The following is a 16637-nucleotide window of genomic DNA, read 5'->3' as shown; positions in this document are numbered from 1 at the left end:
ATTTTATTTATGATTGATTATTTCTCTAAATGGGTTGAAGCAAAGGCTTTCGAGAAAATCAGAGAAAAGGAGGTGATATACTTCATTTGGGACCACATCATATGTCAATTCGGGATGCCATCCCAGATTGTATGTGATAATAGAGAGCAATGTATCGGCAACAAAGTAACTAAATTTCTCGAGGATAACAAAATAAAAAGGATCCTATCAACACCTTATCATCCCAGCAGGAACGGACATGCCGAATCGACCAACAAAACCATCATCCAAAATCTTAAGAAAAGATTAACCGACGCTAAAGGTAAATGGAGATAAATACTACCCGAGGTCCTGTGGGCATACCACACAACATCGAAATCTAGTACCGGAGCAACACTATTCTCGTTGGTTTATGGCGCCGAAGCTCTTATCCCGGTTGAGGTCGGAAAACCAAGCATCAGGTTTTGATATGCGACAAATGAGTTGAATAACAAGACCATGAACACGAGCCTAAAATTATTTGACGAAAAATAAGAAGCCGCTCTCATCCGATTGACCGTCCAAAAACAATGGATCGAAAGGTATTATAATCGAAGAATCAATCTTTGACATTTTAAAATCGGGGACTTGGTGCTAAGAAAAATCACCCTCAACACCCGAAATCCGAATGAAGGGAAACTGGGTCCGAACTGGAAAAGACCATATCAGATTCTCAAAATCGTCGGAAAAGGATCCTACAAGCTCGGTGTGATAAATGGGAAACAACTACCAAGCAATTGAAACGTGTCACACCTAAAATGATACTATTGCTAAGGTATGACCCTCCCATGTTCATCTATATTTCAAAACTAATCCTTACAGGTGTTCGACCAGAAATAGGGATGGATTATTCAACTCGAAGCCTTTAGGCCTGAAAGCACTCGTTGCACTCTTTTTCCCTTAGACCAGTTTTTTTCCCAAATGGGTTTTTCGGCAAGGTTTTTAATAAGGCAACCATTGATCGTGCTAACTTAGAACAATTCAATAGTATCTGAGGCCTCTTTACAATCAACCTCGAATACTGGGGGGGCATTGCCATGGAATAATTGCCATCAAATAAGTTAACACCGATGCAAGAAAGCTACTTCATGTCAAACAGGGTCTTGATATGAAAAAGTGTAAGGGCCAAATGGTCAAACGAACCATGCCCACATAGTTTGCTCGAGCCCTGGCACAAAATACAAACACATGTATAACGACTTATAAAGAGAAATTTCTTCTTTATAGGTATCTCATATATCATAATCTCATATCTCAAAAAGATCTTCTACTTCATGTTCAAACAGGATTAAGGGCCGACCATGACCGGAGTTTGAAAAATTACCCTATAAATCGAGGGCTGCCAACTGAAAAATCAACGAGATCAAGCTCCATAAAGCCCAAGGGCTACTCTTAATTTGAGTTCGAGCAAACACTCACTCGACCATAAACCCTACGGGGTACATTACTTCGAGTTCGAGAAAACACTCACTCGACTATTAAACTCGACTATTAAGCCCAAGGGCTACTCTTTTTTCGAGTTCGAGCAAACACTCACTCGACCATAAAGCCTAAGGGCTACATTACTTTGAGTTCGAGCAAACACTCACTCGACCATAAAGACTAAGGGCTACATTACTTCGAGTTCGAGCAAACACTCACTCGACTATTAAGCCTAAGGGCTACTCTTACTTCGAGTTCGAGCAAACACTCACTCGACTATTAAGCCCAAGGGAAACTCTTAATTCAAGTTCGAGAAAACACTCACTCGATCATAAAGCCTAAGGGATACATTACTTGGAGTTCAAGCAAACACTCACTCGACCATTAAATCCTACGGGATACATTACTTCGAGTTCGAGCAAACACTCACTCGACTATTAAGCCCAATGGCTACTCTTAATTCGAGTTCGAGCAAACACTCACTCGACTATAAAGCCTAAGGGCTTCATTACTTTGAGTTCGAGCAAACACTCATTCGATAATAAAGCCTAGGGCTTCATTATTTCGAGTTCGACCAAACACTCATTCGACCATAAAGCCTAAGGGCTACATTACTTCGAGTTCGAGAAAATACTCACTCGACCATAAAGCCCAAGGGCTACATTACTTCGATTTCGATCAAACACTCACTCGACCATAAAGTCTACGGGCTACATTACTTCGAGTTCGAGCAAACACTCACTCGACCATAAAGCCTACGGTCTACATTACTTCAATTTCGAGCAAACACTCACTCTACCATAAAGGCCAAGGGCTACATTACTTCGAGTTCGAGCAAACACTCACTCGACCATAAAGCCTAAGGGCTACATTACTTCGAGTTCGAGAAAACACACACTTGACCATAAAGCCCAAGGGCTACATTACTTCGAGTTCGATCAAACACTCACTCGACCATAAAGCCTAAGGGCTACATTACTTCGAGTTTGAGCAAACACTCACTCGACTATTAAGCCTATGGGCTACTCTGACTTCGAGTTCGAGCAAACACTCACTCGACTATTAAGCCTTTGGGCTACATTACTCCAAGTTCGAGCAAACTCTCACTCGACTATTAAGCCTACGGGCTACATTACTTCGAGTTCGAGTAAACACTCACTCGATCATAAAGCCTAAGTGCTACATTACTTCTAGTTCGAGCAAACGCTCACTCGACTATTAAGCCCAAGGGCTACTTTTAGCGAGTTTGGGCAAACGCTCACTCGATTATAAAGATTACAAGGTCCGACTTCGATCGAATTGCCTAAAGCCTCAAACTTATGAACAAAACTTTCATAAGGCATGAATAAAACAAAATTTTCACAAGGTAGAAAATGAAATAAAGACAAGTCGGAAAAGAAAAAGATATTTATATATATAAGAATATTTACAAGGTCCAATCAGGACCCTACACAAAAAGATCAAAAATAAAAAACTCTAAGGTTCCTAATTTTCTCCGGGGGCAGTTACTTCTCCATCGAGCTCCTCCCTTCTCTCGGACCCACTCTTGCTCTCGTCATCATCATCATCGGACGCCAGGGCTCCAACATCGGCTTCAAGCTCTTTAGCCTTTATTATCTATTCGGTAAGATCGAAACCTCGAGCATGAATCTCCTCGACGGTTTCCCTCCGAGATTGGCATTTGGCGAGTTCAGCAATCCAATATGCTCGAGTTTGAGCGGTCTCGGCTGCCTCTCTCGCTTGTACTTGAGTGGCTTCAGCATCGGCTCTGTAGACAGCCACGATCGAAGATGCCCCTCATCTCGAGACTGAATCTCTGCAGACTTTACCGATTCAATGGCCTTTGGGGCCTCGGTGCTCGTTTTCACTCGGGCCACCAGCCCGGAGTCATCTTCTTCCTCTGCTCCATCTCCATCCTTTAGACGCCGAACAGAATCTTCGGTCAAGAGGATGATGTTCTTCCTCAGCTTATGAGCCGCCTTCTTCTTAGGTTCTGGATCCTCGGAGGTTAAAATCTTTTTTCTATTTTTGTCCTTCGCCGGTTTCGGTGCCGGGATCGAAGTCTCATCCTCACCAGATAGGGGCCTTATAACAGCATCTTTGCCAAGGCCTGTACGAAAAGAAAATATGTAAGAGACACTTTAACAAAATCAACAAAGACGTGGGAAAGAGGCTTACCATGTGTTTTAGCCTCCCATCGGCCCTTTGATAAATCGCTCCACGAGTGCTCGGCATACGTAAAAGTCGAGGCCAGGTCTCGAACCTAGCCCTTGAGGTTAGGAATTGCATCGGGCATCTAAGCAACCGCTACATCACGGGAAAGGATATCAATGAGAAAGAAACAAAGGAACAAAATAATAAATAGGAGCTAACAGTGAGATTACACTTACGCTTCATATTCCATTTCTCGAAAAATGACATCTTCTCTGCCGGGATTAGGTCGGAAGTCCTCACTCGAACGAACTGGCTCATCCAACCTCAGTCCTTATCCTCGTCTATGCTCGAGAACAGTACTTTGGTAGCTCGGCATTGGAGGTTTATTAACCCACCTCGATAGAGGCAGGGGTTGTATAACCTGATAAGGTGGTCGAGGGTAAAAGGCATCCCCTCGACCTTGCTCACGAAAAATCGGAGCTGAATAACGATTCGCCAAAAAGAAGGGTGAATTTAGCCTAGTGTTATTTGATACAGGCGGCAGAAGTCAACGACAACGGGGTCAAGGGGGCCCAACGTAAAAGGGTAAGTGTAAACACTTAAAAACTCTTCCGCATAGGTGGTGATATCTTCTTCGAGAGCCGGGATCACCACTTCATTGTTTCCCCAGTTGCAATCTTTCCTTACATGCTTAAGGTATCCCTCAGTTATCGAGCATATATACCTCGATGCTGGCTCATATCGACCTGGAACCGCGAGGCTTTATCGGTCTTAAAATCAGAAGTGAGAACACACCCTTGGAAACATACTCCTCAGGTCGTGGCTCCACCGATGTTTTGTCGCCGACAGGCCGCGAAGAAGAGGTGTTCTCTTTTTAAGGAACTGTTTTTGACGTTTTGGCCATCTTAATTTCTGTGAACAAAGATCGGAAGTATTTGGTATTTTGAGAAGAAATTTACAGTGAAAATCACAGATTTGCAAATGAAGAACTCAGAAGATACAAAAAAGAACTTAGACGATTTGGAGATTGGAGATCTGAAAGTAAAAAATGGTGAAGAGAGGAGCTATTTATAGAGTTGCGATGACGGTTCAATATCAGCAGTGGCCACCCATCATCTGACACATATTTAATGGCTTGGTAACTGAACCGACGGGACATCTATCACATACGTCATGGTTGGGCTCGATGCAAACGTCAGTGTATATCTAGTCGTATCATTGGAAAATCATGTCGTTTCTCACCACATTCTTCCCGAAAAATAAGGGGACTATCTATATATAGTCAAAATTAGTTTTGCCCTTCGTGTAATTATTCAACATTGGAACATGATGGACCGAGGATTGTCTTCATAATATCGAGATGAGATCCGAAGCCAGGTTATCGAGCTCAAGATTCAGGAACCGATCAATATCAAGCTCGAAGTCAGTATCGAGCTTAAGACAATATCGAGCTATGATGTGAAGTAGTGTTATCTAGCTCAGGAGTCAGAGACCGATCAATACTGAGCCCGAGTCAATATCGAGCTTGAGTCGATATCGAGCTCGAGATCCAAAGCTCGATCAGTACCAAGACCGACCAAGATCGAGCTATGAGACAAAGAGCCGTTGCAGCCGCACTCATGGAGAGAATCTTGGCGGGAATTAAGGAAATGCTAATTAACTAATCTATCATGGGATCCCCACTATGTATTTTTTATTATATCCAAATTAGGATCCCTCCACTATAAAAGAGTGACTATCATTTCTGTAAGGGCATGACATTAAGACATCTATACACTCCCATATGTAAAAGATTATTGATATTCACATAGAGATACAATAGAAATTATCCTTTGTGGGTTTTGGACATTGATTCATCTTGCCTGTTCATAAATCATTCTCTACTCAATTTGGTTTGTATTTCATTCCCTTTTTATGGTCAATATTCGATATATTTCTACTTACTTTTTCGATTTGTATCAAGTTATACCACGTATCCTTAGAACTACGCATAAATTCAACTCTATCCGTTTTTTGGGTAAACAGTTTCTATATTTTTTTTTGTCATTTCGATCCGTTTCCGTTTTCCTCTAGAGAATGTCAGTCCTTTTGTTTAGAAAATGAAAAAATAGAAGAGAAAAAAGGGGAAGAAAAAAATATTGATTTATTTTTATCTTTTTCGGAGTATTTAAAAAATACTGACAATTCTATGAAACAGTCGGTTAAAGTTTTTAAACAAGGAATGGTCGCCATAAAAGATTTTAAAATGGAAGTATAATTCAAAAACATGGGCGGAGCTATCGATCACTTTAGTTACGGGTTCGGATTAACCCAATAACTTTTGTTTAGACCATGCATTTACATAAGAAAATTTATTAAATATGTATAAATATTCAATTACGTACGAACCCAATAACGAAAATGAATTATGAGTTCAGTGATATTCAGAACCCATAAACTTTAATTCTTGGCTCCGCCTCTGTTCAAAAAGACAATCGCCAAGTAGGTGCTAGCGTGATAAAAGAAAGAGTATTCGGTTTTTGCAGTACCATATGTATGTTTAGATTGATTTTTAGGTAATACTAAATCTTATAATTCATTTCAATAAAAGATATTCTTTTCCAAGAATTAATTATAATTTTCTATGTAATTTATCTATCAAAATTGTAATAATGGCGGATGGATCTTGTACTTGCAAATTTCATGAATTAGAAAAATCACGTTATAACTATTTCATATTTCAATATTGTAAATATTATTGAGTATTTTGTTTCGTCATGATATGATACTGAAAGAAAGCGAAATATAGTTTTTTGGTATGAAGCTACCTTTGTCTAACATCATAAATGGATTGGCATCTTCACTATAACAGTTCTTTTGGGTACAGAGTTCTTTCTATTTGTCTTTCCACTAATTTCTGGTGAGCAGTGAGGTTAAGTTTGGCACCATGAGATATATGCAGACCCTGCGCTATTACATATGTCATGTTTCTCTTTTATACGACCCTTAAGAAATATTAATTAGAGGGATTAGACTATTCTACCCTTATTTATGTATTAAGATATAATCTATTTTCATTGAATATTTATTCTATTCATGTGTTATCTCTATATTCAAGAACAATTATGACTAAGGGTAAAAAAAGAAAAAAAATACTAATCAATTTTGTCTTGAAGTTCTAAAATGATAAATAATTTGAGACAACTATTTTTAGTGAACATAACTATTAATATGAGACGGAGGGAGTATTCATTATTCCATTAATATTTACCACCTACGGATAAATTTTTCTTCTTTGTGCAGTTAGTTAAATAGGATCAATGTTATCATTTTTAAAAATTTGCAATTTTTTTTATTTTTATTTTTTATTCTAAACTAAAACAAATTTGTTGATATTATTTATGTACTTTTCAAATTTTATTTTTATTAATAAGGCATACACGCGCGTTGCGGGTGTCCATAAACTAGTTAAATTGAAAAGAGAGAAACTAAGAGTCAGATTCCTATTTCGAGATTAGAAAGAACAAATACCAACGTGTGAAGCCGTAACGGCTCCTAGTAGTATCCGATCGACTCAAAAACATCTTTAGAAGTTGAAATTAACTCATATATATATATATATATATATATATATATATATATAACTAGATCTTCCAACTACTCCATTAATTCAGAATATGGATATGATCAAAGCAGGCCCAGTGGGAGGAGTTGGTGGAACAATTTGGGATGAAAAGGGACGAAACCATCTTGCTGGGATTTATGTTTTCTATAACGAATACTCAGTTCTTGCACTTCAATTCCTGTTCTATGAAAGTGGTAACTTAGTTGTGTCGAACAGACATGGTGTTATTGTTGATGGTTCTGAAAATTACTCAGCAGTTGTCTTTGATTATCCATCTGAATATTTTACTTCGATAAGTGGTTCTCTTAGCCCGTACCAAATGTTGACATCTATAATATTTAGAACCAACAAGGATTTATATGGACCATTTGGGACCCCTTCAACTGTTGACCAAGAGTTCAACTTTTACGTTGGAAGAAGTTTATTTGGTGGTTTTTGTGGCAGCAGAAATGGCGATGGCATTAATGGTATTGGAGTCTATGTGAAGAACATGCTTATAATCTAAGTTGCTTGGACTCGGGTGCAAGTATCCGATACGAAGACGGATCAGAGTACCGGATTCGATAAAATCTAAATTTTAAGATTTGGGGGTGCGGATTCGGATATGGATAAAGGTGCATGCGGGGATTCGGCTAATAAAAAATAGAGCTATAATAGTATTGTAAATTTTGAGAGATATTTTGATAAACTTATATGAATATTGTACAATTCAATCTTTCATTCTCCAAGATGGACATTATTCTTTCATTGTTCTAAATATGTTTTATTTTTTATTTTGAGAAATCAAAATCTCAATTTTTCTTTCAAATTTGTCGATGAACTCCGATCAAAGTGTCCGAAGTCAGTTGACCGTATCCGAAACGTATCCCGTCCCCATATCCGTATCCGTCTCGTAACCGGACAAAGACGACACTAAAATCGAAGACTCCGCGCAACTTAGCTTATAATTTAGCCAATGAACGATAATTCTTGCATAATAAAGGTGAATTAGGTCGATGATGTTTTGTACAAAGATCGATAAAAGTTCAAATCTAGTTGGATTTAAATTTTTAGGTTAATGACCATATGGGCTCCACTGACTTATAATAAAGAGGAAACACACCAGCTTCAAATGGGTACCTTATTTAAATTAATATAAAAACAAAACGATAATTTTACAAATATCAAAAATAAAAAAAATTTCTTTGGTTATTGCACGTTCTCATCTTCTTCTTCAATTCTTTTTGATGTTTTTTTGCTATTACAAACCTGTCTATCCTTAAAATTGGATAACAATTAAATTTATAATATGGTTCTAAGGACACATAATTTCACTTAATACAAATTGATAAATATGTAGATTAATAACAGAAATGAACTATAAAGTAAAGCAAACCGGTGTTAGAATGGAACTCAGCCCTCGAGTTTGGGTACCCTCGAACTGGTTGATGCAAGAACAATTAAAATATAACAAGCTGATGAACAATAGTATAAACGAGAAAGAGAATTATATTGCTTTGATATCTGTGAAAAATGTGTGTTACAAATGATCAGAACCCCACTTTATATAGTAGAGAAATTTTACTTATGGTATAATTCTAATTACAGAAGAAAATCTCATAATTAGCTAATTATCCATTTTTGATTTGATCTGTTCCGAGATTTACGCCATGATCCTCGACCAGTCACGGATATCTCGTCTTTCTATTATTGTGCAATCTTCGATCTTGCTCGATGTCTGTCTCATTTGGCTTCGATCGCTACTAGCCTCGATCTCGACAAGTACCTCGATTCTGAACTCGGTACCTTATCCTCGTGATTTAGTCTGTTCCGTTACGAGGTCGTCCTTCGATGCAACCTCCCGGTCTCGGTCAAATAGTAAAATCAGGTGGGCTTGATTTTAACCGTATACAGATTGTCCCCTCGATATTTGGAGTATAATGACAAGAAACGAATTGAGCCTTCGATTTTCTACCTCGACTTGTCATGACGTCATCCTCGTGACGTAAGCGACGAAAGTGACTAAAACGTCCCGTCGGTACAGTTCTCCAAGTCATTAATGAGTGTCAGTTGGTGGTCGACCACTAGTGCCTTTGAACCGTCGCCGTGAATCCAATAAATAGACCCCTTTCTCATTGATTCAAACTTTACTTTCACTTCTTTCTAATCTCCAAAGCTTTTACATCTCTTAAGTTCTTTCCTTCTACAAATCTTCAGGTTTTGTTGTTAATCCTTTCTCAAACGTCAAGTCCTATTATCTTCTTTTTCTCCAAACTCACACAAAAATGGCAAAAACATCGAAAACGGTACCACAAAAAGTAGCTACTTCATCTTCTCAACCGGCCGGCGGGAAAACGTCGATGGAACCCCGTCTTAAGGAATGTATTCCAGGGGGGTGCACGCTAAAATCCGATTTCAGTACCGATAAAGCCTCGTCGATTCCTGGACGATGCGAGCCAATGCCGAGGTATATATGCTCGATAACTGAGGGATACCTTAAGCAGGTAAAGAAAGACTGCAACTGGGAGGGCAAAAAGGTAGGGATCCCGACCCCCGAAGAAGACATCACCATCCATGTGGAAGGATTTCTAAGTGTTTACACTTACCATTTCACGTTGGGCCCCCTCGACCCTGTCACTGTAGATTTTTTCCGTCAATATCAAATAACCCTAGGCCAAATCCATCATTCCTTTTAGCGAATTGTTATTCTACTCCGATTCTTCGTGAGCAAAGTCGAGGGGCTCCCTTTCACCATTGATCACCTTATCAGATTGTATAACTCCCCCGCCTCTATCGAGGCGGGTTAATAAAACTCCAATGTCGGGCTTCCAAAGTGATGTTCTCGAGCATAGACGAGGACAAGGATCAAGGCTGGATGGGCAGGTTCATTTGAGTGAGGACTTCCGACCTCATCCCAGCCGAGAAGATTCCATTTCCTGAGAAATAGAACATGAATCGTAAGTACCGTCTCACTGTTAGCTTCCATGCATTATTTGTTCCTTTGTCTTTTTTCATTGATATCTTTTTCCATGATATAGCGGTCGCTTGGATGCCCCGTGCGATTCCTGACCTCGAGAGCTGGGTTCGAAACCTAGCCTCGACCTCTACATACGCTGAGTGCTCATGGCGCGATTTAGCAAAGGGCCGATGAGAGACCAAGAATCATAGTAAGACCACTTTTTATGTATTTGATGATTTGATTAAGATGCCCTTCTTATACTTATTCAATTTTCTCGTGTACTGGCCTGGGCAAGGATACGGTCATAAGGCCCCCGTCTGGTGAGGAGGAGACTTCGACCCCGGTTCTGAAGCCGGTGAAGCATAAGAACAGGAAAAGGACCTCAACCTCCGAGGATCCAAAGCCTAAGAAGAATCCGGTTCGTAAGCCGAAGACAGACATCGTTTCCCTGCCTGCGGATGTGTTTTAATGGCTATGGGAGGAATAAGAAGAAGATGAAGATGATGGCTCGGAATTGATGGCCCGAGTGAAGAAAACCATCGAGGCCCCAAAGACCGTTGAGCCGGTGTTGGTTGAGGAGATTCCGCCTTGAGCCGAGGGGGTCTTGGAAAAAGTCTCGGGCAAAGTCCCCGAGTCGTCAAAGATCGAAGATGCCTCCTACCGAGATGAGAAAAAGGCGGGTATGTCTGAAGGGGCCGGCTCCGAGGCCCTTCGCAGCGAGGCGAACGCCCCAAGTGGCTCACTTGGGGTAATAGATATTGGAGACTCGCCGATTCTCCCTGCGTTTTCTGAGGAGGCATTTCGGGAGGCCCAAGCTACGAGGACTCCCGAAGTAGACGGGGCCCATGGAGGGGAGGACCCCTTCCGTGGTTACTTTATCGGGGTCAAGGAGGCTACCGACCTGAGTGAAGCATCGAGTCTCCTCGATGAGGCTCAACAAGCCTTGAATCGGGTGAGACTCAACTCCATTTGTCAATATCATACTTAGTTTATTTCTTCTCTTCCTGTCTAATTTCCTTTTTTTTTTTCCGTATAGGCTTTGGCACTCTATCAGGAGGCATTTTCAAAGTCTCGAGCAGAGTTGAGCCGATGTGAGGCCGACCTCCGAGATCTCACAGAGGAGAGCAATACCCTTAAACATCTCAATGGGCAAAAAGAAGAGGAGATCAAATACCTCCGAGCCGAGTTGGCCAAGGCTCACCAAAATTAGACCGACCTGATCGAGGAGGTAATGAAAATCTTAAAAGCTCATGGGATCGATTCGGGAACGGTGGCTAATATTTCAATCTCATAGCTGCAGCAGAAGGTCGAGAGGATTGAGTAGTTCCACGAGGAGTTCAACATGATGAAGGCATTGACCTTGGGTGGAAAGAAGGTATGGACTGCTTTGCTGCTGAAAAAGAGGCTACTCGAGCCCAATTGTCATCGGTCGAAAATCAGCTTCGAGGCATGAAGGAGAAGAGCTCAGCTCAGGCAAATAAAATAGAGGAGCTCAAGGCTCGGTTGGCTTCCGAACGTGCAAAGGCCAAATCTGAAGTCGAAAAGGCAAAGTCCGAGGCAAAGGCGATCGTGGCCATCTACCGGGCTGATGTTGAAGCCGCTCAAGACCAAGCAAGAGAGGTAGCCGAGACCACTCAACCTCGAGCACATTGGATTGTTGAACTCGCCAAATGCCAATCTCGAAGGGAAACCCTCGAGGAGATCCACGCTCGAGGTTTCGATCTTACCGACGAGATAATAAAGACTAAAGAGCATGAAGCTGATGCTAGAGCGCTGGCCTCTTTCGATGATGATGATGATGATGGCAGCAAGAGCGTGTCCGAGAATGGGGATGACATCGATGGAGTAGAAGCTGCCCCTGAGGAAAATTAGGAATCTTAGGCTTTTTCTTTTTTGATTTTTTATGCCGGACCCTGATCGGTCCTTGTAAATATCTCCGTATATATAAAAGAACTTTTTTCTCTTTTGACTTATCTTTATTCTATTTCCTGCCTCGTGAAAATTCTATTTCATTCATGCATTCATGCCTTATGGAGATTTTGCTTACAAGTTTGGGACTTTAGGAAACTAGACCGAAGTCAGACCAGAGTAGTCTTTAAAATCGAGTGAGTACTTGCTCGAACTCGAAGTAGAATGACCCTTAGGTTTTAGTTGAGTAAGGATGATTTCTCGAACTCAAAAAATAAAATGGCCCTTAGGCTCTTGAATTAGGCCTATATGGCCTCAAAAGAATGGCTTTTGCCTTTTTTCGGCTTGAAAATTTAATCATAAAAATTTGTCATGCCTTAGCACGAGATAAATTTGTACCCATTACGTTTTTCGTGGATTGGTGTCATCGAAATCATTTGCTTTGTTATGCCTTAGCACAAAATTGTCCGAGAGTTCGAACAATTCGATACCCCTTAGGGTTTTTCGAGGGTCGATATTATCGAGACCTTTAGTAATTCAGGCGAGGGTTGCCTTTTTTAACCGGCTTATGAGAATATTTGAAGGCTATTTTATAACAGAATTCGGACGTCTCTGAACCGTTTAATTTGGCCGTAGCCTTTAGTTTGGGATTTTCCCCTTAGGCTTATTTCTGTGTTATACTTCGAACTCGTTCGAAGTGCCAGTCCCCGAGTGGGGTGGCCGTGGCCTATAAAATCGAGGATTGCCTTTTTAAGGTCTTACGATTTCGAGGTTTAGTAATTCGATCATGTCGATTTTTTGGACGGCAGTCCCCGAGTATAGGGTAAATTGTTTGAACTTCAGTTGTGATTGGCCCTTAAGCTAGTTTCCACAATAGATCATAAGTATGAAATTGTAAAGTATAAATTTCTCTAAGGCATGGAACATATGGTAAGGAAAAAAATACTTTTTTCAACAGATTATACATGCATACATGTTTTTCCATTAGGGCTCGAGTAATCTACTTGGATACGGTTCATTTTACCGTTTGGTCCTTTTCAAAGTTTACCTATCGAGACCCTATCGACACGAAGTATTTTTCTTGTAACTATCCGAGAGTGATGCCCCCCAGTATTCTAGGTTGATTGTAAAGGAGCCTCAGATATTGTTGAATTGCTCTAAGTTAGCACGAACAATGGTTGCCTCGTTAAAAACCTCACCGGAAAAACCCATTTGGGACAAAAATCGGTGTAAGGGAAAAAAAAGTGCAACGCGTGCTTTCAGACCTAAGGACTTTGTGTTTGAAGAATCCTTTGATTTCTTCGATTAAACACCTGTAAATGGTTAGTATAAAATATAAACGAAAATGGAGAAGGTCGTACCTTAGCAGTAATATCGTTTGAGGAGTGATATGTTCCAATTATTTGATAATTGTTCTCCTTTCATCGTGCCAAGTTTGTAGGATCCCTTTCCGATGATATCAAGGACCTGATACGATCCCTCCCAGTTTGGGCCAAGTTTACCTTCGTTTGGGTCTTGAATATTGAGGGTGACCTTCCTCAGAACCAAGTCCCCGATTTTAAAGTGTCGAAGATTGACTCTTCGATTGTAGAACCTTTCGATCCGTTGTTTCTATGCGTCCATTCGAACGAGGGAGGCTTACCGTTTTTTATCTAGAAATTCAAGGCTTGTATTCATAGCCTCGAGATTTGACTCTTCCGTTGCATATCGAAACCTGACGCTTGGTTCCCCGACTTGAGAAACTTTGTCACTTTGTTGCAGACGAATTTTTTTCCATTGTCGCATACGATCTTGGCAGGCATTCCAAATCGGCATATAATGTGGTCCCAGATGAAGTCTATGACTTCTTTCTCTTTAATTTTCTCGAAATCCTGTGCTTCAACCCACTTAGAGAAATAGTCAGTCATAAACAAAATAAATTTAGCTTGATTTGGGGCCGATGATATCCATTCCCCGTTTCATGAATGGGAGTTTCTCTCCGGGTTGGTAAATCATCGGCGCATGCCTTTGATATTTGTCGCACTTTTGAATAAACTCTTTTGTGTCCTTTTCCATATCGGCCCAATAGTATCCTGCTCTGATGACTTTGTGAACCAATGATTCGGCACCAGAATGATTTCCGCAGGTGACCTCGTGGATTTCTCGTAGGACATAGTCATTATCTCCTGGTCCCAAACATATTTCCAATAGTCCATCGAACATTCTTCTATATAGTGTTCCATCTTCGGACAATGTGAATCGTGTGGCCTTCGTACGTAGAGTCCTCGATTCCTTAGGATCCGATGGAAGCTACCCGTTCTTTAGGTACTCGATATATTTGTTCCTCCAATCCCAGGTCAGACTTGTGGAGTTGATTTCGGCGTGGCCTTCTTCGATTACTAACCTTGAGAGTTGTATGACAGTTCACGAGCTAATCTCGTCGTCATCGACTGATGACCCCAAAGTTGCAAGGGCATCGGCCTCACTATTTTGTTCTCGAGGCACATGCTGTAGGGTCTATTCTTTAAACCGATGTAAAGTCACCTATAATTTGTCCAAGTACCTCTGCATTTGATCTTCTCAAACCTCGAAGGTTATGTTGACTTGGTTTACCACAAGCAGGGAGTCACATTTGGCCTCGATGACCTCTGCTCCCAAACCTCTAGCTAGCTCGAGACCTGCAATCATGGCCTCATACTCGGCCTCATTGTTAGTTAACTAGAAAGTTTTGATAGCTTGTCTAATTGTATTACCCGTGGGTGGCTTCAAAACGATGCCTAGCCCGGACCCCTACATGTTCGAAGCGCCGTCTGTGAAGAGGGTCCACACCCCCGATGGTGTACCCGACTTTAATAATAATTCCTTTTCGACCTCGGGTACGAGGGTTAGCGTAAAGTCGACCACGAAGTCCGCTAAGATTTGAGACTTGATGGCCGTTCGGGGTCGATACTCAATATCGTATCCACTGATATCGACGGCACATTTGGCCACTCGGCCTGAAAGTTCGGGCTTATGTAAAATATTGTGAAGGGGATAAGTAGTCACCACAAAGATCGGGTGACACTAAAAATATGGTTTTAATTTCCTAGAGGCACTTATTAGGACAAGTGCTAATTTTTCTAAGTGTGGGTACCGGGTCTCGACCTCACCTAAAGTTCGACTAACATAATAAATAGTAAATTGCGTGCCTTGCTTTTAGCGAACTAGGACCCCACTTACCGCGATTTTCGAGACTGCTAAGTACAAGTAGAGTTGATCATCCTCTTTTGGAGTATGAATCAGTGGCGGGCTCGAGAGGTACTGCTTTAATTCTTCCAATGCTTGTTGGCATTCAGGGATCCGTGCAAAATGGTTCTTCTTTTTGAGCAGTGAGAAGAACCTGTGACTTCTATCTGAAGACCTCGAGATGAATCGGCCTAGGGCGGCTATGCGCCCTATTAATCTTTGTAAGGCCTTAACATTATCCACGACTGTGATGTCTTAGATTGCCTTGATCTTATTAGGGTTGATTTCGATCCCCCGATTTGATACCATAAAGCCTAGGAACTTGCCCGAGCCAACCCCGAATGCACATTTCTCCGGGTTGAGTTTCGTATTGTATTTTCTTTGTATATCGAAGGTCTCCTGCAAATGTGTCAAATGGTCCTCTGCTCGCAGGGACTTAACTAGCATATCGTCAATATAAACCTCCATTGATTTACTTATTTGTTCTTCAAATATTTGATTTACTAAGCGTTGATAAGTGGTACCAGCATTGTTTAGTCCAAACGGCATTATATTATAACAATAGGTGCCATACTTAGTGATGAACAAAGTCTTTTCCTGATCCTCCGGGTTCATTTGTATTTGATTGTACCCGGAGTAGGCATCGAGAAAACTAAGTATCTCGTGGCCGGCCGTGGCATCGATCATGCGATCGATATTCGGCAGAGGAAAAGAGTCGTTAGGACATGCTTTGTGAAATCTTTATAGTCTACGCACATTCTAAGTTTATTTCCCTTTTTAGGGACTACGACTACATTTGATAACCATTCGAGATATTTTACCTCCCGAATGGATCCTATTTTGAGAAGTTTGGTTACCTCGTCCTTGATGAATGCATGTTTTACCTCGGACTGGGGCCTTCTCTTTTGTTTTACTGGGCGGAACTTCGGGTCCAAGCTCAGTTGATGTGTAGTGATCTCCGACGGGATCCCTGTCATATCTAGGTGGGACCAAGACAAACAATCCATATTATTGATAAGAAATTTAATGAGTTTTTCCCTAAACTCGGGGGTTAACCCCGTACCCAGGTATACCTTTCGATCGAGTAGATGCTCGATCAGTATGACTTGCTCCAGCTCTTCGATTGTCGATTTGGTGGCGTCGGAATCCTCGAGGATTATGAAGGATTAAGGGATCCAATATTCATCGTCCTCGTCCATTCCCTGCTTCCCCGACTGAGTCGAGCCTAGTGGCTATGGTTGCTATTTAGCTTAACATTTTCCTTTGGACTCTGATCCCTTTGTTGACGAAAGCGCTGATACCGGTATTATTTCATCGACTGCGAACATCTCTTTGGTAGCATGTTGTTCCCCATACACCGTTTTTACTCCATCCGATGTTGGGAACATC

The 16637-nt window shown here is 41.1% G+C and overlaps 2 protein-coding genes across 2 annotated transcripts; both read left to right on the top strand.

Moving 5' to 3' along the window:
- Positions 1 to 7250: 7250 nt before the first annotated feature.
- On the top strand, positions 7251 to 11346 carry LOC138898396 (inactive protein RESTRICTED TEV MOVEMENT 1-like). Its single transcript, XM_070184457.1, has 3 exons — positions 7251 to 7665; positions 9395 to 9483; positions 11173 to 11346. The coding sequence occupies exons 1-3, from the start codon at positions 7251 to 7253 to the stop codon at positions 11344 to 11346; spliced, it is 678 nt and encodes a 225-aa protein (XP_070040558.1).
- Positions 11347 to 11513: 167 nt separating this feature from the next.
- LOC138898395 (uncharacterized) lies at positions 11514 to 12008 on the top strand. Its single transcript, XM_070184456.1, has one exon. The coding sequence runs from the start codon at positions 11514 to 11516 to the stop codon at positions 12006 to 12008; it is 495 nt and encodes a 164-aa protein (XP_070040557.1).
- Positions 12009 to 16637: the final 4629 nt, after the last annotated feature.

Source organism: Nicotiana tomentosiformis, chromosome 9, assembly GCF_000390325.3.
Source record: "Nicotiana tomentosiformis chromosome 9, ASM39032v3, whole genome shotgun sequence".
Taxonomy (NCBI): domain Eukaryota; kingdom Viridiplantae; phylum Streptophyta; class Magnoliopsida; order Solanales; family Solanaceae; genus Nicotiana; species Nicotiana tomentosiformis.
The sequence above is the reverse complement of the archived record's forward strand: the minus strand, read 5'-3'. Positions and strand labels throughout refer to the sequence as shown.